The sequence below is a fragment of the Medicago sativa genome, chromosome 8, assembly GCF_051527215.1.
Source record: "Medicago sativa cultivar Bolivia chromosome 8, Bolivia_mono, whole genome shotgun sequence".
Classification (NCBI taxonomy): domain Eukaryota; kingdom Viridiplantae; phylum Streptophyta; class Magnoliopsida; order Fabales; family Fabaceae; genus Medicago; species Medicago sativa.
Genome location: NC_140756.1, coordinates 39,694,142 through 39,718,891, shown reverse-complemented (window position 1 = coordinate 39,718,891; position 24,750 = coordinate 39,694,142). Strand labels below are relative to the sequence as shown.

Below are 24,750 nucleotides of genomic sequence, written 5' to 3'. Positions count from 1 at the left end.
CGTTTTGTTTGTTTTTCTGGGTGTGATGAGTGTAAATAGTGATGGCAGTGTCACCAATAACTTGATTTAAGAGTTTGATTGATATACATATGGATGGATCATAGTCACATAATTCGTGCACCATCCCAGGAACCGCGAATTGCTTCGTGCGAACCGGTTCCCGGTTCTTTCGCGAATTGGTTCGCGAGAATTCGCTCATGAATTCGTTCAAAGCAGAGAACCAGAGAACCATGTCTAAATTCGATTCTGATAAAGCTGTGCCAGTTTGATTTCGGGTTCAACGCCTTCAGATGCGTATTTCAGTTGTGAAAACGTGTTCAACACCATGTCTGCAAAGTGCAAACGGAGTCTCCATTCCAAGCTTGAAGAAGATGAAGCGAGTTTTGGGCCTTAACCTGAATTAGCCTATTTAAAAGCCCATTAACTCTTTTTTCTTTTCTTTCTGTTTTTGGTCAGGATTGTTTATAAAAATATTTTGTCACATGTTTGAAAACTCTCTAGGCATGGCATCGTACAATACAAAGATGCTTATTTATTTTATTGAAAAAAAGAGTTATTTATTGTTTTCTTTTTTCAAGGAGAGGCATGGCATCGTACAATACATATACAAGCATAATTAAGAAAGATGCTTATTTATTTTATTGAAAAAGAGAGTTATTTATTGTTATTTTTGTTAATTAAATTATTTTTTTCATTAGTAACGTACCGATTATTATATTTGAACATACCATGAACTCAAACAGCGTTCCGACTCTGTATACCCTCCACGTACCTAGTTATTTGAAAATCGCGAACCGCGTACCCGAATTCGTACCACGTATCGAAGCGAATGCCGAACCGTGTGACTATGGGATGGATACCCTTTCACTTGGTTTAAGAGTTTGGGTACCCGCAAAGTGGAAGAAAGACTTGGTAAAGCTTTGGCAAATAAAGAATGGTTCCAACTATTTCTGTAAGCAAAAGTTAGAAAATTTAGTGGTGCTTGCATTGGATCATTATCCCATTCTTTTGGAACGTGAACTAATGGTGTGACCAAATAGACAAAGACGCACTTTCAAAGTCTAAAATGATTGGCAAATTGAAGAAGAGTTCAATGAGATTTTGCACGGTAGTTGGCAAGCCAATATGGGAGTACCAATCATCCCACATTGTAGCAAAACTCATTGTAATAAATTAAAGGACGGTATACACGAGTGATATATATGTGTGTGTTTTGGTGATGTGATAGAAAAATGAAAAGATATTAAAGTGTTGAACAAAGGTTGAAAAGTTTGCGGTGTCCAAATGTAATTGTTTTTTTGGGGTTTAAATATTACTCCCTCCGGTCCTATTTATAAGAAACAAATGACTTTTTAGATACATTGAATAAATTATGTATTTGGTTTAGATTCTTGACTAAATACATAAGTTATTCAATGTATCTAAAAAATCAACTTTTTCTTATAAATAGGACCGGAGGGAGTAGTTGATTACAATAACCTTTTTTGGAAGATAAGAAATTATTATTCTATAAAATGACACTCATAATCATTTTATCACGGTCTTCAAGATAATTTGAACTACATCCATTTAAAATTGCAAAGTCAAACTCGTACCATTGAATTGAACTGATACATCATTGACATATGTGTATATTGTATCATTATTAAATCAACCCTCGAATGAAAACTGAAAACCCAAACAAAAATGAGAAAATCCTTTTAGTTTTACTTTGGTTATTAGATTCTTGTCATGTGAAGAACAACTCCATGGCCAGGTTCTATAAGCATGTGGAAGGAAGGTGAATGACAATAACTTGGTGATAAAGAGAATTAAAACTTCAACAAAATGAGAGACAAGATCACCTTCAATTCAACCATTGCTAGATGCTGTCCTAAACATACACGAGGTCCCATTCGAAATGGCATGTAAACTTGTGGAATCTTGCATGCTCCATGCACTCCATTTGCAAATCTTTCTGGATTGAACTTATGTGCATCATGTCCCCAAAGCTCTGGGTCTTGATGCAATATTGGCATTGGAATTTGAATATTCATTCCTTTTGGAACTTGGATACCTTTGAAATTAATGTCTTCAAAAGCTTGTCTAACAACCGATGCTGCTGGATAAAGCCTCAATGTCTCTTGAATCACCATTGTTAACTGCAAGTACACATTTTTATTCAAGATCTTTGAATTTCTTGAATATTTTATGAGTAATTTGTTGTTGTTCCTTCATATATTTTTTCCCAACTCTATGCAGCACTTTTTAATTCCTATAACGTATAAAGTTTTTATAAAATTATTTTGCACAAAAGATTAGGTGTAATTATTTAGTAGTCATTGAACTATTTGTGAATCTTGAAATAGAACCTTGAACTAAAAATATCTGTAATCGAGTCCTTGATTTTTTCAAGAATATTTTACTAGATACGTGAACTAGTTTTCAATCGTATCCTGTGGGTATGAACCTTATCGTACATAACTCATGAATCGTATTTCCTTTCGTGCTAAAATCCTCAAACTTTAAAAGTAGGTTTCTTTCATATTCCTTCTTAACTTATATGTATATCTCATGTGAATCTTGAAATAGAACCTTGAACTAAAAATATATGTAATCGAGTCCTTGATTTTTTCAAGAATATTTAACTAGATACGTGAACTAGTTTTCAATCGTATCTTGTGGGTATGAACCTTATCGTACATAACTCATGAATCGTATTTCCTTTCATGCTAAAATCCTCAAACTTTAAAAGTAGGTTTCTTTCATATTCCTTCTTAACTTATATGTATATCTCAGAGATGCACATTACCGCATAACATAAATCATGTAGGATCCTTGACCCACATGACAATGTCTCGTTCCTTTATTCCTAAAACACTGAACTTGAATCATCATAACACCATATTCGAATACCAGTTATCACTCTTGTTAACTTGATCATTACTTTGAGTCGCAAGAAGAAACCTTCCGAATCTTACATGTATTCCTCTTATTATAGCATATACTCTTTCATAACCGACTAACGGTTCTTGCGCGTATCCGACATCACCAATTAGACAACCCGATTACTACATTTACCATATCTTTCACTGACTGTATAAGTCTCATTACTTACTTGACGTTTCGAGAACTCCTTACTCGTCTCATAACACTTCTTACTATCATACTTATGGCTCCATGGATACCGTCAAAGACCTTACCAATCAAATCCGTTGCGCCACTCTAATTCCCACATGTTGGCTTTAACCAATACCTTAATCCGTTGAGACGAGTGAAACTCTACACTCCCATTTGCCATATGATTACTATCTTCTAAAGACCTTCCATGTTGCAACTAACGCCGTAATATTGCACTTTTCACTTCCTTGTAAGATCGAATCTCATAATAAACTTATCATATACTTATAATACTTTCCTTGTGGATAGACCTTACATATTTACTGGTTGGGCTTACCTCCTGACATATCCATACTATACTAAAACTTGTTCCTGAGTAATCTCGACTCATAATGTACATCCTTAAGATTTCCCATGGTAGACTCATCACTTACTCATACATGCCTTACTTGAACATACATCATTACATCTTCATATGCTCGCATGTTATGCTTTGCTTAATCATACTAATGCTTGCTCGTTGATTTGTCTTTTAAAGAAAACTTCGTAAATTAACACACGGATCATTGGCGTTGATGATTCTTCATCGTATACATATATTGAGGGATACATATTAGCACATAATTATACTTTTCCAACATGTCCAAGGTGTTTGTTTTGGCTTAAAAAAATGAGTTTGTTTTAAACAATCTAGATAATTCTGAGAAAAGCTCAAGCCTACAGCTAATTTGAAAATTCCTCTATAATAACCTCTAATTGCTCACAAGCAAATCTTTCTTACCTCAATATACACTTACAAATAGACTCACTCGCCGTTTTAAATCAGTTGAAAATACTATCACTTCACAGAGTTACAATCTCTTGGTTCCATTGATTATCTTAACACAACCTCCGAATCTTGTTTACTCTTGTTAAGGGTTTTTTCGCATGCAGGTAAACACGGTATGCTCATTGATGCTTATTTCAATTTCTAGGGTTTGTTCCTAATACCTTTGCTTCAAATTTATTTATGGATTCGCTGTTTAGAACTTCTCAATCCAATATTGCTTTATGTGTTTTCAAGCAAATGAAATCCCCAGATTTTACCACTTTCAAAACTTCACTTTGTCATCTATCCCGTTTGAATGACATTACCAATATTTCACACGTTCTTAGACTCATGTTAAGTATCCCTCATTATCTTGATGAGTCCACCTTTAATGAGGTTCTGAATTCCTTTTGTAAAACAAAGGATGCCATGTCACCCCAAGTGTACCAACTTTGGGGTTTAAAGGTTAAGTTAGGAATTGATTTCTCTGACAATTTCTTTACTTTACTCATCTATAAGTATTACAAATTGCAAAGATTTGATGAGGCTACCAAGTTGTTTGTTGAAATGTTACAAACCGATTGTTCTGATAATGCTGCTATCAAGTCATATACCACTCTGGTTAGGTCATCTATAGCATCCAACAACGTCGATGCTGCGTTACATCTGTTCAATTTAATGCTTTCTGAGGGCTTTAAGCCATTTCAATGTTTTTATGGTGGGATATTGGTTGCACTTGATGTACCTGGCAGAGAACGTCAAGTATTAGAATTAGTAATCAAAGTAAGAGAAATTGAAAGTCGTGGCACGCAAATAGGAGAAATTGAAAGTCGTAGCACGCAAATGGACAACCCAATGTATCTCTAAATAACGAAGAAAGAGAGGTAGTTGATTCAAGGATGGAGTTAAGCGATGAAAATTGTATAACATTGTATAACAGGAGCTTTGGTTTTCTTTCACTAGTTTTATTTCATTCTCAAACTAGTTTTATTTCAAATAAATGATTACTCAGTTTAAGAGTATGAAGTGTGGTACTCCGTATGCTTTTTTCTGTTATTTTACCTAATTTATTTTGATGTTGTTTTATTTGTGCAATGGGCTGTATTATTTCAACAACAAAAAAAAAATATTGATTTAAATTGAAGTGTACCACTACGAGGTGTTTGTTTAACGGTACAAACTTACTATAAAATGCATCATTAGTAGCTTAGACCTAGTTCAATGAGTAATGAAGATATTGTTAGACTAAACACTTCTATTTAGGTTCGAATCCACGACGTGAGCTCACAGTTGTATGTGTGAATTTAGGGTGTGTTTATCGCTTCGTCAACAGGAAAAACAATTACTCTTGTGCATTTAACTGCGATTTGATGAATTTTTTTGGTGTGCGGAACATGTAGCGAAGGAGAAGAGTGGGCTCAGCTTTGGACAAACAAAATTTCATCATCGACGTGCCGGACAAAGCTCCAATCCTCTCGTCTGACGGACTCGATTTGTTAACATCCAGAATGTACCAATTATCACCATCTCAAGTAAATAGTTTTATCAATTGGAAAAAATAGAAAAATCAAATTCATATTACGTATTTTGATTTGATTTTAGCTAAAGTTTGTGCTATCTATAATATAAATATGATTTATATTCATTATTATTAATACTTAATTAAATCAAATTCAATTTCTATATGCAGGATTTGACATTTGCTTTATCTCTAGTGAGACCTTTACCTCCCTTTTTGAGCGATGCTGATTTATTGATGAAACAAACAACTGTTACAAATGAAAACCAGTGGAATGGTGCCTAAAATCTTCATCATCTCTGAAAATGACAATTTGCAAACAAAAGATTTTCAAGAGTGGATAATTGAGACAACTGGTCCATATGCTAAAGTGAAAATGAATGAGGGTTCAGATCACATGGTCATGCTCTCCAATCCTACAAAACTTAGCTCTGAACTTCTAAACATTTCTTACAATTATTAACCTTTGAATAAATGTTCCATTGAAGTTTATGATAAAGTTTGCATTGAACATGCTACTTAAATTGTTTCTGTTTTATGTCTTGTTTTTTGGTTTTAGTAGCATTTGAAAACCTTGCTTCAAGATCAAGATCCCTTTCTTGAGGGGTATTATATACATTTATTGTTTCTTTTTCAAATAAATCTCCAATTAATATATTTTTTTGTACGTAGATAAAGTGGTAAAGATCAGTAAAACTCACACACACTACAAAATCGCATATTTGAACATGAGTAAAAATGTTCAATTTTGTTGTTAATTGAACAAGAAAACAGTTGCAGGAAATGAACAAGACAAAGGAGAAATAACTGCTTTCATTCATATAATTTGTCTGATAAAAAAAAACAAACAGAACACACACTATGTTTTACATAGTTTGACAATACTAAAAACTTCCAATAACTACCACAATACAACACAATTAATTAAAGAAAACTGAACAGCAGTTACTAAAATAAAATAACCAACACATAATACATAAAAGTCTTCACATCAGCAGTCCTAAGCATGATATTTAACACTCCTCCTTGCTTTAGGAGCTGCAAACACCAAGCTTTGATCTCATATCTTCAAACTTGATAGTTGATAAGGGCTTTGTTAAGATATCAGCATTTTGCTCTTCTGTTTTGCAATAAACAAGAGTAATGACACCATCCTTCTGCACTTCCCTCAAGAAAAACAATTTGATGTTGAAATGCTTGGTTTTTCCGTGAAAAACTGGATTATGAGAAATAGCTATTGCAGCTTGATTATCAACAAAGATCTTAGTGGCTTCTTTGTGGTCAAGATGAAGGTCACTCAATATCTTTCTCAGCCACATAGCTTGATTAACAGCAGCCGTTGCAGCAATAAACTCCGCTTCAGCAGTTGATTGAGCCACTGTTTCTTGTTTTTTCGAACTCCAAGAGAAAACACTAGAACCAAGTGTGAAACAATAGCCAGAAGTGCTTTTCATATCATCAGCAGAACCTCCCCAATCGCTGTCTGAAAAACCAATCAGCTTGAATTCATTGCTTTTGGTAAATTTAATGCCAAAATCACATGTTCCTTTCACATATCTAAGCACCCTCTTTGCTGCCTTGAGATGACATTCACTTGCACAATGCATAAACCGAGACAAAATGCTTACCGCATTCAAAATATCAGGCTGTGTGGCTGTCAGATACATCAAACAACCGATCAGACTTCTAAAATATGCTTGATCAATCTTTTCAGTTCCATCTTCTTTGCAAAGCTTCTCTTTTGAATTCATTGGAGTGCTCATTTCTCTGCATTCTTCAAGTTTAAACTTTTTCAAAATTTCTTTTGCGTATTTCTTTTGACAAATGAAAATTTCATCCTTGCTTTGCTTGATTTCCATTCCAAGAAAATAAGTCATTAATCCAAGATCTGTTATCTCAAATTCCTTCATCATTTCCAATTTAAATTCATTAATCAATGTTGCATTATTTCCTGTTACCAAAATATCATCAACATAGAGAGAAACAACAAGAATATCAACCTCATTGTGTTTGATGTAAAGGGTAGACTCAGACAAGCTTTTCACAAAGCCCAAAGTCAGCAGATGATTATCAATTCTGCTGTACCAAGCTCTTGGTGCCTGCTTCAATCCATAAAGAGCCTTCTTAAGAAGATAAACCTTGTCTTCTTCCCCTTTCTTCATAAAGCCTTCAGGCTGTTCAACATAAATTTCTTCTTGCAAGAAACCATTTAAAAAAGCTGATTTAACATCCAACTGGTATACTTTCCAACCCTTTTGGGCTGCAACAGCAAGTAGCATCCTGATGGTGTCTAGCCTGGCCACTGGCGCAAATGTATCAGAGTAGTCCACTCCAAAAATCTGAGCATAACCTTTAACAACTAGCCTTGCCTTGAACTTGTTGATAGAGCCATCAGCATTGAGCTTAGTTTTGAAAACCCACTTGACGCCAATGACTTTCCTATCTTGAGGTCTGTCAACAAGCTGCCTTGTATTATTTTTCTCAATCATGTGTAACTCCTCCTCCATTGCAACCATCCAATTTTTATCAAGTTTTGCTTCTTCAAAACCAGCAGGCTCACAAACAGCAATGTTGCATCTTTGATAAACATCAGAAAGTAATCTTGTTCCCCTGACAGGAACGTCATCTACCATTTCATTTTCCCAATCTTCAATGTTCTCATCAATCTGGAGTTTTGGATTTTTAGAAATTACCTCCATCTCCTTTGTGTCATCCCAGTTCCACTCTTCATCTTCCATAAAATGCACATCTCTACTTACAATAATTTTACCATTTTGTGGCTGGAAAATTTTATAAGCTTTTGCAACGGAGCTGTAGCTAATAAAAATGCCTGGTAGAGCTCTTTTGTCTAGTTTATCTCTCTTGATTTGTGGAACATGAGTAAAGCACAAACATCCAAATATTTTAAGGAAATTCAGGGAGGGTTTATAACCATACCAAGCCTCAAATGGCGTCTTATCCTTTACTTCTCTTGTAGGAAGCCTATTTTGCAAATAAACAGCATTGTTTGCCGATTCCGCCCAAAATTGCTTTGGCAAGTTCTTCTCATGCAGCATACATCGGGTCATCTCTAATATAAATCTGTTTCTTCTTTCACTAACTCCATTTTGTTGTGGAGTGTATGGAACAGTCAACTGATGATGAATGCCAGCGTCATCACAGAATCGATCAAATGCTTCAGAAGTATACTTTTTGCCATTGTCTGATCTGAGAGCTTGAATTTTACAACCACTTTCATTCTCCACTCTTGCTTTGAATTTCCAAAATACTTGTGCTACCTCTGACTTGTGCTTCAGAAAGAAGATCCAACACATACGAGTAAAATCATCAATGAATATAGCATAATAAAGACTACCATTCAAAGAATATGTTCTTTGTGGGCCTGCAATGTCAGTATGAATTAATTGCAACTTCTTTGTTGCTCTCCAAGTTGTCTTTGGAAATGGTTTCCTGCTTTGCTTTCCAAACTGACAAGCCTTGCAATTTGAAATATGGTCATCAAGTTCTGGAATGTCATTTGCCATCTCCTTGGATTTCAACTGCAGCAGACCTTGATGATGATAATGTCCGAGCCTTTTGTGCCATAAGTCTGTGACATTTTCTTTCATTTGAAAAGCAATTTGCTCCTCCTCCAATGGATTTAGAGCAAAACTTTTTCCTCTCATTTTTACTTTGAAAATGTCTTTGCCATCACTATCTTTAATCAAGCAGCTTTCATTTTCAAACAACACTTTATAACCTCTTTCAATTAATTGCCCAACACTTAACAAATTCTGATCAATTTCAGGGACGTACAACACATCAGAAATTAACTTTGTACCTGAATAGGTTGAGATTGCTATTGTTCCTTTTCCTTTCACAGCAATGTAATTGCCATTTCCAACCCGAACTTTTGTTGAGTTTGCATTGCTTAGTTCCCTGAATAAATCTTTGTTATGTGTCATGTGGTTGGTACAACCACTATCAATCAGCTAATTCTCACTTGATTCGATGCTAGAGAAACATGTTGCAACGAATAAGTGATCCTCCTCTTCCTCTTGATCAACAACCTTTGCCTCATCATTATGTTGTTGATTCCTATTTTTACAAATAACAACTTCATGTCCCATTTGATTACACTTGGTACACTTAGCATCAGGTCTTCTCCAACATCTAAAGGGTGGATGGCCTTTCTTTCCACAATGTTGACATGGAGGATAAGATTTTCTTCGACTTACATTCTTTTCTGTTGCATTGGCTGATGTTGATCCCACATTATCCTGCTTGGCTGTTAATGCTCCTTCAAGTGTTGTTTCCTCTCTCATCAATCTTCTATGTTCTTGTGCCTTCAATGCATTAAGCAATTCTGCCAAAGAAATTTTTGAGAAATCTTTGGTATTCTCCAAAGTAGTGATGGTTGCTTCATATCTTTCGGGTACCGTTACAAGAATTTTTTCAACAATTCTTGAGTCTGAGAATTCTGATCCCAAAAGTCTCACATTTTTTGCAATATTGAGAAGTTTGTCAGAGTAATCTTGAATCGTCTCAGAATCCTTCATTCTTTGGAGTTCGAATTCCCGGATCAGGTTCAGGACTTGCATGCCTTTAATTATTTCATCACCTTCATATTCTTTCTTGAGATAATCCCATATCTCCTTTGCTGATTTCAAGGACATGATTCTTGTGAAAATAGTGGTTGAGACAGCAGCAAACAAGCAGGCCTTTGCCTTTGCCTTCTTTGTATTTTTTTCCTTTTGCATTTTTATTTGTGCCATGGTGGGATTGTTTGGAAGTACAGGAATTTCATAATCTTCTTCCACTGCTTCCCACAAATCCAAAGCTTCCAAATATGCCTCCATACGCACTGCCCAAAGTTGGTAGTTACTTCCGTCGAACACCGTCGGCCAAAGTTGGTTTCCATGACGTTAAACTCACACAGATCCCTTAGAATAGGGCTCTAGATACCAATTGTTGTTAATTGAACAAGAAAACAGTTGCAGGAAATGAACAAGACAAAGGAGAAATAACTGCTTTCATTCATATAATTTGTCTGATAAAAAAAAAAAACAGAACACACACTATGTTTTACATAGTTTGACAATACTAAAAACTTCCAATAACTACCACAATACAACACAATTAATTAAAGAAAACTGAACAGCAGTTACTAAAATAAAATAACCAACACATAATACATAAAAGTCTTCACATCAGCAGTCCTAAGCATGATATTTAACAAATTTAACAATTTCGACATTACCAGTTGAGCTAGAATTTACGGACAAATCTCCAATTAATATCACCAAAGTATTTTGGAATATGAAAAAAAGAAGTCAAGATTAATTATATACATATACGATCGGTATGTTAGACACATTAATACATAAAATAGACATCGTAATCTTCCAAACCAAGTGTTTTTCTGAGAGAAATTTTAGCAAATGTCATAAGGACTTGGTCTATTAAAGCTCATTATTTATGATCTGAATGAATCATGCAAAGTTGTACCCTCGAAAAAATCTCATCTAACTTTTGACTTGGATACTCCACTTTCTCAGCAACCATTGCTCATAAACTCATACAAACCTAAAACTGTTACTTCTGAAAGCTCTCTACTGGTATACTCTAGTGCTGTTAAACAATGGAAGATCAAGTGATAGTGATTGTGATGGAAGAATGTAAGTCCTCTAAGACAGTTAAACAAAGGTATTCATTCTATCTATTTATTTCATTTACCCTCATATATGTTATTAATATGTATCATATGAACATATACATTATTGTAGCCATTGTGAAAAAAACACGGGGGATCAAATCATTACGATGGAAGAATCTAAGTCGTCTGATCCAACTAGGTACATATTTGGTCGGTTTAATTTACCCTCGTATATGTTTTTTTTTCCTTGCTTTTAATTTGTATCACATGAACACTGTAACACCCATACCAGACGTATCTAGAAAGTCTAGCACGTGCATTAAATTTAGTACTGGATACATTAAAATATACAACATTAAAATTTTCCAAAATGAATAATGTTTACATCAAGTCCCGTTCGTATAAAAATAATACAATACATCTCATCCATACATAAAGATACATCCTTGATGACCATCACGTCCTGCAGCGGTACGAACGAACCCTTGAAGTAATATCCATCCGGCTACGAGCATGCATAAACGTCCTGCTTATCTGAAACAAATAAGGATTGGAATGAGACATAATGTCTCAGTGAGTTCCCCTAAATCCTAGGCTATAGGCAACCTCAAGGGAAAACCTACGGTCACCACGTGTCTACATTACAACCTGACGGTTGATTATACGTGTGTGGGGACTTGCATACTTAGACGGTAGTGCATACTAGAGCCGTCATAATCTTGTCTTAACTTGTTATAGGCTTCACTTCCTATACGTGTCATGGCGGTCGAGGGGGAATCTAAGACCGCATTGCCAAGAATACGCTCTACGTATCGAGGCCTAAACATAACATATCATGACACTAATCTAAACCGGACGATTAGGGGAAACCTAAGATCGTCATCGGTATCACGTTCTTTACTTACTTCCTTACTTACTTGACTAAATTGTATCTATCTTAATCTTGTCACAAAAGTGACTCTTTCCAGCTTGCTAGTTCTTGACTATATGCTTCTATGTTCTCTCTAGTTCTTGACGGTTTATGCCAAGGCTCTATGACATAACACGTAAACATATCTAATGCAATGCATAGTTAGGTTCATTGATTAAGTTAGCGTTGAACAAACAATTATCTAAATTCAATTTTACGGATTAGTTCCGGGTGGAGTAGTTCCGAAATCAAATCCTCTTTCTACCGGTGAAAGGCTTAGCAAGAGCGCACCGGACTCCCTTAGTGAACGTGCGGGTCCCTTACGGCTTACCCCATTCCCCTTGGGAAACCTTTTATACCCATCCTTGGATGGAATACAAAAGACACGACACTCTTTCTTTCTTTCTTTCTTAAGTACTTCCTTAGTGACATGCATGAAGGTTAAACTTAACCATGCTAATTCTCTTTTACCTCGGATCCTAAACGATCCATCTAGAGGTAATCTTAATGCTTGCTTATCTTTCTTTGTGAATAGTTATCTAACCTTTCACACTTAGAATAAATACATTCTAAGCATAACTCTATGCTTAACTATCTAGTTCTCGACAAGCTATATCGAGGCTCTACTTTAGTCCCTTTCTTAATTCATTGCTACCCGAGTAATATCGGCTTAAACTCTCTTAATTCACTCTTGCCATTCATGTTAAGATTGCCATGATTTTCATTTCAAGAATCGTTTGATGTTATGTGCATTGCCTAGATGTTGTTTTGGGTTATAAAGTTGTAAAACGTTGAAAGAAAAGCTTCGGAATGCACCACGGACCCTGAACTGGGCCAACAGGCCGAAGCAAGTTGGCCAAGTCCAGAGAGCTACGCTAATAGCTCAGCTGGGGCGTGGCTCATCCTGAGAATTTCGCTATTAGCGTAGATTTCGCTAATAGCGTGGCTCTTCGGGTCTGAGGTACAAAATTTCCAGTTTTGACCCAAAACTTGTCCGGTTTGATCCTGCAATGCACCATAATCATCCAGCAACATATATTGACTAAAAATAACCTATTTCATGGCAAACTAACATGGAATCAACAAGAATTGCTCAAAAGAACATTAGGGTCCTAAATCCCTCATAAACATAAATCTATCCTTTCTAACATGAATCTACACAACCAAAGGTAGGTAAACTATCTATGGAACTCACCTAATCATGTTTTCTTGCTTTCCTTCAAGATCCAAGCTCAAACCCTAGATTCCTCTTCATTCTTGATCCACCATTTTCCCACCAAACCATGCTTAAATCCATGCTTCCTCTTATTTCTTGCTTGCTAATCCACCAATTTACATGTCTTGTGAAGCTTTGATGCCTTAGGGAAAGGAAGGATGGGGCGGCCAAGTAGAGAGAAGGAGGAGAAACTTTCTTCTCAAAAACCTAGAGAGAGAAAGTGTAAGGGAAAATGAATATTTTGTGACCAAACATGCTTATATACTCCCTTGTGCGTAAACACTTATATGCCCTTCGTCTCAGTCGTGTTTACCTGACACTGATACATAAGACCATACTTGACCAATATTTCATAAAAATATCATCCGTCGTACTTAACATTCTTCACCATAATCACTGTCCTTGAATCTGAGTCCTTTGTTACATTTAACAGATAAAATTTCCATTAGCTGACGAGCGGGATGTTACACTCTACCCCCCTTAAAAAATTTCGTCCTCGAAATTTAGAGATCGACTACCAATCATCATGACCAAAAACTTACCATCTATGGTCTGAGCCAAACGTTTTCCATTCATACATATCTGAAGGGTTCATCGCATCATGTTCTCATCTTGTTTCTTAACCCGCATGTAACTGAACATAGCCTTGTTGATCTTAATATCACTCAAACTTAGAGTCTTCTTAGCATATCATGATTCAGAACTTACCTTGCCACACATAACTTATTGTCTCAGACTCGGATCTTACCCGCTTGACATTTACTGAGTTCAAAGCATAATATCTTAAAGTAGTTCTCGTATGGTGAAAATTTAACTCTTTCATAAACTTGGCCTAATTCGAATCATCTTGATCATAACCTATCCTTGTGATAACCTGGGCTTATTATCTCAGCTCCATATTACATCCGCCTAATGTAAATCATCCATATAAGTAACTTATCATAACTAGAACACTCAGGATTTGCCTTTTAACTGGGTCCTCATGGAATCTAGGTTCGCCCTGCAGTGCTTGCTTGAAACATAAAACATCTTATCGTGTAAACACATAATTCTTACATCATTTTACTTACTGTACCTTGATACACATGTGCCTCTTTCTTACATTACTAATCTTGTCGATTCTACGAATCTCTTTTCAGAGTCTTAAGAAACTTTCCGATTTCATTATCATTCTTATTGCACCCGAATTCATGGGTAACTCATATAACTTGTCATGGAGAGGTGAAATTAAATACGCCGATACATATGACATTCATCAATCCATCTTGTAGCTTACATGCTCTTAAAACTTCCGATTTAAACCTCTCGCATTTGAATACTCCCAGCATAATCTTGTATACCTCATGAAACCTATCGAAAAAAACTTTGTTGTTTACTTCAACACATCTTACATTTCCATAGCACTCGCATACCTTCAAGTGTCGCTTCTTGTTAAATAATGACGATACTCATTCTAACATATTGCTTCAAGAAGTTTCCTGAACATGAGTATTCGGATCCTTGGAACGATTAGAGACATAATTTTTTTAAAAGAATTTTGTGAAAAATGTCATGTTAAAAAAAAAAAAAATTCGTTTCCAAGTCCCTCAATACCCCTTTTTAAGTTTTAGAGTTTTTAAAACATAGTTTGAAATCTTCATAGCAAGTATCGTGACCATTTAACAAGTTTGACATAAGAGGGTGTGCACTTCATCGTGCATAACTCATGATTTATATCTCTATTCATAATGAAATTCTTGACTTCAAAAGTAGCTTCTTTCTTATTCTTTCTTGACTTACATACATATCTTGGAGACTCACATAATTGCATATCATAAATCATATAGGATACTTGACCCTCATAACAATATCTCATTTCCAAGTTCTAAGGACAATAAACTTGAATCTTCAAAACATCATATCCGGTTACGATCACATATTGTTACCTTCTTCTGCATAACACTTCTTCTTTAATATCGGTTCCACACTTGAAAATTCAATCATTACTTTGAGTCACAAGAAGGAACCTTTCGACTCTTACATGTATTTCTCTTATCATAGCACATACTCTTACATACCTCTCTTGATCTTGCTTCATTGTATCCTTATATGCTCGCATACTATGTTTTGCGTAATCAACTAATGCTTGCTCGTTAATTTCTTTCTTTAAGAAAACATCATAATTTAACACATGGGTCATTGGCATTGACGATTTCTCTTTATATAAAACGTAATAAGTTTGGCCCCAGTCGTTGCTCTAAAATCGCGGAATATGTTGACAATACAACTGTGTCATCCAACCTTAGTTCCGGTGAGTTTAGCCCACTCTACGTGAGTCGTAACAACCGGTACCTGCAAAAATTTCTTTTAAATTCAGGAACGCCATTTCCAATCACCCATATGTATGTATTCATTTTCAAAATTTTGGCAAACTTTAGAATTCATTATCATAACGAGCCTTAGCAAGTCGATCAAGCAAAAACCTAGGTCCGAGGGGTACTCATAACTTCATAAAATCCGTGAAACTCATGTCCTCATATAAATCTTTACCATTTACTTTCCATCTCATGACTTTGCATTCACCTTATCCGTTCCATAAACCGAAACCTTAAAGCTCTTGACCAAGCTCTTCGCTAGCTCTTGCCACATGTCATTAACTCCCAATGTTACCTCAAATCGGATTGTTTCCGTTAATACTTGTCCATGCATTTTCTTCCTTAGAAATCATAGGGGGCGATGTGCATTCGATACTTGATGTTGTAAAGAGTGTTTGTTGCATAAAAAAAATTGTGAAAACAACCCCCAATAGCTACTACTGACCCTGGAGACGAAATGACAATTTTCAGAAAAACTGAAAATTTTCTCCCCAGGTTCGCTATTAGCGAAATTCTCTGGAGTAATTTCGCTATTAGCGAAATTTACGCTATTGGCGTATTTTCTTCAACTCAGTTTTCTAAAAATCGTATTTTACATAAAAATCTTACTTCCTCAAGTACTCTAGTGCACATCATTCCTTCCATTCATCTTAAAAACATTTCTATAACTTTTGCATGGCAAGCATTAACATCAATCGATTCAATTCACGGCACATTAGAAACTAATATCTTGTTCATCATAACTCTGCACCACTTTAACTTCTTACTTCATACCTCATGCATATACATCTGTGACTTCCTTCTAAATACCGAAACGTCTATACTCTTGATCCTGACTCATTCTGGACTCTTAATACACTAATTCCCAAAGCTACCTTAAACCGTATCGGTTTCATTGATAGTTGCCCATGCCTTTTTCCTTGAAAATACTAGGGTATGATATGCATTCATTACTTGATGTCATAGAAGATTTTCGTCACATAAAAGATTATTGTGAAGACATCTCCCCAATAGTCATTGCAAACCATAGGAACGAACTGGTAGGTTTCATAAAAAAAAACGGGAAGTTTCGTTCCAGGTTCGCTATTGGTGAGCTTCTCCAACTCTATTTTCCAGAAAACATTCTTCGCATGAAATTTATATTCTCAAGTATAAAATGCACATCATTATCTCCTATCATCGTGAAATATTCTATAACATATACATGGCAACATCAACCTTTTTCGATACAATTCTTGGCACGTCGAAAATCAATGCCTCAATCTTGATAACACAAATCTTTCTTTTAAATCCTTATCTTGTAACCTTGTTCTGACATTCCAGAATACCATAAACCCGTTCCAACAACAACTCTTACCGAACTTTCGGTCATGCTTATATAAATGTATATCCAACTTCTTCACTTACGGGTACATGAAGTATCACCATCATCTTACCCAACGTTGTCGGAACATACTGTCTTAACATTGCCTTACATTCCCGGAGGATTCACACTTATACTTGCTTAGTTCACCAACCACTTACTGGCACAATCAACCCCTTACTATTACTCACTCCGAGTTCTTACTTCTGAGTTCACACTTTCCAGTGCATCTTCATCACATACTTCATTCCTCCTGGGTCCTATTCAGCTCTCAGGCATCCATTCTAATTGTTGAATGCTAAATTGAGTTGATCATGCTCAACTAACATCAACAACTAAAACATTTACCTGGAACCCAATGGTCCCACTACTTTAGTTGTAACTTAATGACCCAAGGCACGGTCTGAATCGACCTGCTCTGATACCAAATGTAACACCCATACCAGACGTATCTAGAAAGTCTAGCACGTGCATTAAATTTAGTACTGGATACATTAAAATATACAACATTAAAATTTTCCAAAATGAATAATGTTTACATCAAGTCCCGTTCGTATAAAAATAATACAATACATCTCATCCATACATAAAGATACATCCTTGATGACCATCACGTCCTGCAGCGGTACGAACGAACCCTTGAAGTAATATCCATCCGGCTACGAGCATGCATAAACGTCCTGCTTATCTGAAACAAATAAGGATTGGAATGAGACATAATGTCTCAGTGAGTTCCCCTAAATCCTAGGCTATAGGCAACCTCAAGGGAAAACCTACGGTCACCACGTGTCTACATTACAACCTGACGGTTGATTATACGTGTGTGGGGACTTGCATACTTAGACGGTAGTGCATACTAGAGCCGTCATAATCTTGTCTTAACTTGTTATAGGCTTCACTTCCTATACGTGTCATGGCGGTCGAGGGGGAATCTAAGACCGCATTGCCAACAATACGCTCTACGTATCGAGGCCTAAACATAACATATCATGACACTAATCTAAACCGGACGATTAGGGGAAACCTAAGATCGTCATCGGTATCACGTTCTTTACTTACTTCCTTACTTACTTGAATAAATTGTATCTATCTTAATCTTGTCACAAAAGTGACTCTTTCCAGCTTGCTAGTTCTTGACTATATGCTTCTATGTTCTCTCTAGTTCTTGACGGTTTATGCCAAGGCTCTATGACATAACACGTAAACATATCTAATGCAATGCATAGTTAGGTTCATTGATTAAGTTAGCGTTGAACAAACAATTATCTAAATTCAATTTTACGGATTAGTTCCGGGTGGAGTAGTTCCGAAATCAAATCCTCTTTCTACCGGTGAAAGGCTTAGCAAGAGCGCACCGGACTCCCTTAGTGAACGTGCGGGTCCCTTACGGCTTACCCCATTCCCCTTGGGAAACCTTTTATACCCATCCTTGGATGGAATACAAAAGACACGACACTCTTTCTTTCTTTCTTTCTTAAGTACTTCCTTAGTGACATGCATGAAGGTTAAACTTAACCATGCTAATTCTCTTTTACCTCGGATCCTAAACGATCCATCTAGAGGTAATCTTAATGCTTGCTTATCTTTCTTTGTGAATAGTTATCTAACCTTTCACACTTAGCATAAATACATTCTAAGCATAACTCTATGCTTAACTATCTAGTTCTCGACAAGCTATATCGAGGCTCTACTTTAATCCCTTTCTTAATTCATTGCTACCCGAGATGATTGCCATGATTTTCATTTCAAGATTGCCATGATTTTCATTTCAAGAATCGTTTGATGTTATGTGCATTGCCTAGATGTTGTTTTGGGTTATAAAGTTGTAAAACGTTGAAAGAAAAGCTTCGGAATGCACCACGGACCCTGAATTGGGCCAACAGGCCAAAGCAAGTTAGCCAAGTCCAGAGAGCTACGCTAATAGCTCAGCTGGGGCGTGGCTCATCCTGAGAATTTCGCTATTAGCGTAGATTTCGCTAATAGCGTGGCTCTTCGGGTCTGAGGTACAAAATATATTGACTAAAAATAACCTATTTCATGGCAAACTAACATGGAATCAACAAGAATTGCTCAAAAGAACATTAGGGTCCTAAATCCCTCATAAACATAAATCTATCCTTTCTAACATGAATCTACACAACCAAAGGTAGGTAAACTATCTATGGAACTCACCTAATCATGTTTTCTTGCTTTCCTTCAAGATCCAAGCTCAAACCCTAGATTCCTCTTCATTCTTGATCCACCATTTTCCCACCAAACCATGCTTAAATCCATGCTTCCTCTTATTTCTTGCTTGCTAATCCACCAATTTACATGTCTTGTGAAGCTTTGATGCCTTAGGGAAAGGAAGGATGGGGCGGCCAAGTAGAGAGAAGGAGGAGAAACTTTCTTCTCAAAAACCTAGAGAGAGAAAGTGTAAGGGAAAATGAATATTTTGTGACCAAACATGCTTATATACTCCCTTGTGCGTAAATACTTATATGCCCTTCGTCTCAGTCGTGTTTACCTGACACTGATACATAAGACCATACTTGACCAATATTTCATAAAAATATCATCCGTCGTACTTAACATTCTTCACCATAATCACTGTCCTTGAATCTGAGTCCTCTGTTACATTTAACAGATAAAATTTCCATTAGCTGACGAGCGGGATGTTACAAACACACATAAATTATTATAGCGATTGCGAAAAAAACACGGGGGATCAAATCATTCTGATGGAAGAATCTAAGTCGTCTGATCCAGCTAACCGAAAAAAGTATGTACTCAATCCGTTTAATTTACCATCCTCTGCAATTTATTCTACTATTCTTTTTTGGGCTTCTAATTTCTTGAAGCACCCAAAAAGTCATAAATCCCGGTATAAACTTATGTTAATATAGGTACAAACTTAGCGACGAAGAAAGATTTCATCAAGTAGCTGGTCTCTCAGTAGGATTGTGCTTGTTCTTGATTATCTACCCTGTCTCAAAGGCTTCAACGGATAGCGATGACATTGCAAAAGATCACACTTTCTTGACAATTTATCACACAGCTTTTGTTTTGGTGGCTCAATTATATCTACTTGGTCTAATAGTAGACCACCCAGTTAACAGTAGCATCTTTGGAGTCTTATACATGCTGTTGATTTCAAGTACAATATCAGTTATAGAAGTGGCCCTTGTTTCACGGACTGCTGCTATGTTGGAACACTAGTTAATTCTAGTGAGAAAATTGGAAAGAAAGAAAACACTATGAGAAACTAGTGTGTGGGTTTGTGACTTAAAAATGTCCCACATTGGAGAGTCACCCCAACTAATAAGTGTTTATATAAGGGTGGGGTGACCTCCAAGGGTGTGCCCTTGGGGTACCCATTTTTGTGAACGAGTGAACGCTTACAAAATATATATATCACGCGCGACGCCGCCGGCCGGGACGGGCCGGGCTTGGGTCGTGGGTCAAAAAATTGATATATATTTTTTGTCACTTGAAAATGTTAAATTAATTAATTAATTTTTCATTATACGAAAGCGTTACACGTAACAAATTGATGTGTTACATTCCGACCCGATCCAAGAAACTTACGGATATTTCCAATTAAGAAAACGCGTTTGCTTTGCTTAAGGATTAAGCAAACTTAATCCCCAAGTCACGCGTAAAACGCGTTTGCTTAAGGATTAAGCAAACTTAATCCCCAAGTCACGCGTAAAACGCGTTTGCTTAAGGATTAAGCAAACTTAATCCCCAAGTAATTCTCACGAACTCTGCCTATAAAAGGAGAGCTCGCCCCACTCATTCTTCACACCAAAATCTCACAGTTGATGCTTCCTGTGCGGTTTTCTCTCTTCTCCCTTCGATTTTAACAAATCGTTCTTCTTCTTCTACTCCTTTCTGTCCCATCGGTTTCGAATAGAGCGGTTACGTACCGTATCGAGTGGCTTCGATCAAACGATTGAACCATACTTTGAGGTGTAATTCTCGAGCGACTATATACTGTGCAGTATATACTCGTAACAGTGATCTGGGCTGTTTTATCCTGGAGACGGCGTGGTTGTTAGTCTACCTTGCACAAACTAGGGTAGTGCCGCGAAACGTCTTAAAGAAAGCGACCTGGTCGTGACTCACCCAGTAATTTCGTTCGGTATAATTTTTAAATCGAAAAACAACATGCTATCATCGATTTGATCGTATGGATGTTCATAATTTTAGTAGCTGTCGCTGCTAACTGGCGAGTGATCACTAATGCCAATTTAGAAGCCTCGAAAAAATTCATGAAATCCATAGCAATTATTTGTGTTATTTCCCTACTTTGGATGATTAATTGCATAGTGCACTCTTTGAATGCTCTTCTTTTTAAATAAACTGAGAGTTAAGAGTAGTGTTTTGAATTTATGAGGTCATGTTACTTTATCGATTTGCCTCTCATATAAAGTGACTCTTCTCACTTTATTAGAGATTTATTATGGTGAATGTTAGATAATGAGATATTCAGTTGATGTTGTTGGGTCTATTAGATTTATAAGTTTAGTCTAACTCTTTTAGGTTTGACTATATATTGGTTTGTAACCCTTATTTTGTTTTCTTATGTCATTCGTATTATTGAAACCATAATCTCCTTTTTTGTTCTCTCTAATTCTTTATATTGTTCATATAACATCAAGAGTATGGTTCGATCCTCTTTGAACCATATGTTTCCACTCCAAAACCAATAAAAGTTAGGAGAATGTTGTGTGATCGATTTGTTTTAGTTTTTAGTGTTGGTGTTTGAATTTGTTAATGATTGTTGAAATTTGATGCACATTTTTTAGAATACATTAGAAAGATATAGAATCACTCTTACTTTTTTTTTGAAATAGGAATCACTCTTATTTGTTAAATGACAATGCACACTTGTAGATATTTCCGGATTGAACTTATGTGCATCATATGCCCCCAAAGCTCTGCGTCTTGATGCAACATTGGCATTGGAATTTGAATATTCATTCCTTTTGGAACTTGGATACCTTTAAAATTAATGTCTTCAAAAGCTTGTCTAACAACCGATGATGCTGGTAGATAAAGCCTCAATGTCTCTTGAATCACCATTGTTAACTGGAAGTACACACATTTATTCAAGATCTTAAATTACTTGTCAGTAAGAAAAGCTTATGAACTAAAAAATGTGCTACAATTTTACAAGATATTTGAAGTGTTTGTGAGCAATTGATAGATGCCTAAAGAGAAAATTTTTGTCATAGTACGCATGTCGGGCCTACTAATATGCAACTCAATAACAAGTGGGTGGAACCGAGTTCCACTTGTGTACCATTAAGGTACCAATGATATATACCATTGACCAATTAGAGTGTGCCACCTACCAATGTTACTTTATAAATACTTTATTTGATAGATTTTTTTAAAGGGTGTGTCACGTGGCACATTCTAATTGGACAATGGTATATACCATTATGGTACACAAGTGTTATCTGTTGAACTGATCTAACTCATTTATATAACTGAATCCACCAAACCTAAATGAGCCGGACCGACCCATTTGTCGGCTCTAGCTATAGACTAATTAAATCAAAACATAATGTACTGAGACATGAGACATTAGTACATAGATTGTGTAACAACATACCGTTTTCATGCTTTTCAGTAGATTTGCATCTATAATACCATCATTTCCACAAATTTTAAGCACCTCGGCACGAACACGATTTTGCCAATCTGGATGTGTAGCAAGCAACATTAAGCACCATGATGTTGTAATTGCAGTAGTCTCATATCCAGCAAAGAATATATTTTTGCAATTATCTATCATGAATCTTTCTCGTGAGCTGGAGTTTGGTAAGAAGCTATCACCACTCTCACATTTCTTTGCACTATCAAGTATCATTTGTAAGAGATTTTGTTCATCATGAGCATGAATTTGGCGTTGTTTTATGAGCTTCGATATCGCTTCGATATCTTTGAGCTTATCTCTTTCTCTAATCTCCACATTTGTCTATTGCTTTTGTTTGGCAAATATTTAAAACAAATTATGATTCCATTGTGAACATTAGTATCATCACTAGCAATAATATAGAACATAATATTTGACAAATAATATGAACATAATATTATATACTCCCTCCGTTTCAAAATGAGTGTCGCTTTAGCAAAAAAAAATTGTTTCAAAATGAGTGTCGCTTTCAGTTTCCAATGCAATAATAACTTTTTCTTTTCAATTGTATCCTCCAATTAATACTTTGCACACTACTTACAAAGTATTACTTTTAAAACTAACCAATAGTTAATAAGGATAATTTGGTAAAATAACAATTCTCTTTCTCTTAATCATTGCATTTCTTAATATGTGTGTAAACACCTAAAACGACACTCATTTTGAAACCGAGGGAGTATAAAATAAATTAGTTGTTTAATTTTATGGAAGAATTTAAATTTTATGTGCTATAAGTGTAAAGATTTCCTCATAAAGAAAATAAGTGCGTGTAGACATTTGATTTTTACGAATTGAGATCCTCTCAATTTCCTACAAATAAATGACAATGTCCATTACTATAGTTTTGTACTAAATATATGATATAAATGCACACATTTCTATAATATGTGACATTAATTGAATATTTATACGTCAAAACTATAGTAATGGACTTTGCCATTTATTGTAGGAAATTGAGAGGATCTTAACTCGATTTTTACACTATCAATCAAACATAATTGTTACACCCTCCGGTCACTATTAATGGACCACATACATCATTTATTGAATGAACCTAAAAAGTAGATTTTTGCTTATAATAGTGACCGGAGGATGTATTTCATTAAAAATATTTAAATGTAATCATAACTAGACTAGATATCTTGCAGGACATATATAAGATAACTTCTGATCAATTGTTAGGGTAAAAAATGTACTGCACTAATTGTACATAAAAATTATCCTCATATCATCATACGATAATCATAATATGATAAAGATTAAACATACCTAAATCCTCGAATTCCAGCAAAAAATTTGCAAAGGATGTTTTGAAGTTCTCTAAGCTTTGAGAATATTTTTCTTCCTTCAACATAATTGTTCCCAAAACAAGCTCTTGCAATTATGTCACCTGATAAGTTTCGCAAGTCTTGGTCAACTTTAATCTCTGAAACTCCGTCTTTTTCCAATTTTGTCTCCCATGATCTCATCATTATATCTGTGGAAGTCGACTATCATGCCAACCTTTGCCTTCAGCGTGATTAAAAAAACATTGATATTCAATCAACATTTACAAGCAATTGTATGCAAAAACAACATTGTTACTATTGCATATGCATATACATGCCTATCATTGTAAATTAGTTTTCAATGTCAAAATAATCCAACATCTTAAAATATACTCCCTCATGTCACATTTATAAGCAGTTTTTGTCTTTTCACATTCATTCTTTTCGCATTCATTAAATGAGTGATGTATCTTGAATATAATGTAATCCATATTCATCAATTATTTAATAAATTTGAAAAAGCAAAAGTTGAGCAGATTTGAAAACCTTGCTTCAAGATAATTAATAATCTCTTTTGGTGTTTTAGTTGAGCAAACAATATTTGTGCTTCAATTTGATATGTTGTTAATTGAAAATAACATTACATTGACTCGCTTCATCATGTTTATATGAAAAATAACATGACGCTGATGACATAGCACATTCATTTGAACAAAAATTTGTCCATAAATAGTACTCCCTTTTCAAATTATATACATTTTCTTGTGGGGTATTATATATATTTATTGTTTCTTTTTCAAATAAATCTCCAATAATTTTTTTTTTTTGTTTATAGATGAAGTGGTAAAGATCACTTAAACTCACACACACTATAAAGTCGCAGGTTTGAACC

The 24,750-nt window shown here is 35.5% G+C and overlaps 1 protein-coding gene, 3 long non-coding RNA genes and 1 pseudogene across 5 annotated transcripts; 2 read left to right on the top strand and 3 right to left on the bottom strand.

Moving 5' to 3' along the window:
• Positions 1–1,622: 1,622 nt before the first annotated feature.
• On the bottom strand, positions 1,623–24,520 carry LOC146899041 (cytochrome P450 714C2-like; annotated as a pseudogene).
• LOC146899045 (uncharacterized) lies at positions 3,921–6,042 on the top strand. 2 transcript variants are annotated; one of them, XR_015022537.1, is made up of 3 exons: positions 3,921–4,032; positions 5,308–5,439; positions 5,598–6,042. It is a non-coding gene; the product is annotated as an uncharacterized LOC146899045 (long non-coding RNA). The 2 variants fall into 2 exon arrangements; XR_015022536.1 differs by having other exon boundaries at positions 3,943–4,041.
• Positions 10,790–20,102, top strand: LOC146899042 (uncharacterized). Its single transcript, XM_085732812.1, has 4 exons — positions 10,790–11,111; positions 11,192–11,260; positions 19,588–19,665; positions 19,790–20,102. The coding sequence occupies exons 1-4, from the start codon at positions 11,047–11,049 to the stop codon at positions 20,100–20,102; spliced, it is 525 nt and encodes a 174-aa protein (XP_085588938.1). The 5' UTR covers positions 10,790–11,046.
• Positions 11,359–13,420, bottom strand: LOC146899044 (uncharacterized). Its single transcript, XR_015023813.1, has 2 exons — positions 13,167–13,420; positions 11,359–11,595 (listed from the first exon to the last, which is right to left on the bottom strand). It is a non-coding gene; the product is annotated as an uncharacterized LOC146899044 (long non-coding RNA).
• On the bottom strand, positions 17,356–19,345 carry LOC146899043 (uncharacterized). Its single transcript, XR_015023807.1, has 2 exons — positions 19,077–19,345; positions 17,356–17,592 (listed from the first exon to the last, which is right to left on the bottom strand). It is a non-coding gene; the product is annotated as an uncharacterized LOC146899043 (long non-coding RNA).
• Positions 24,521–24,750: the final 230 nt, after the last annotated feature.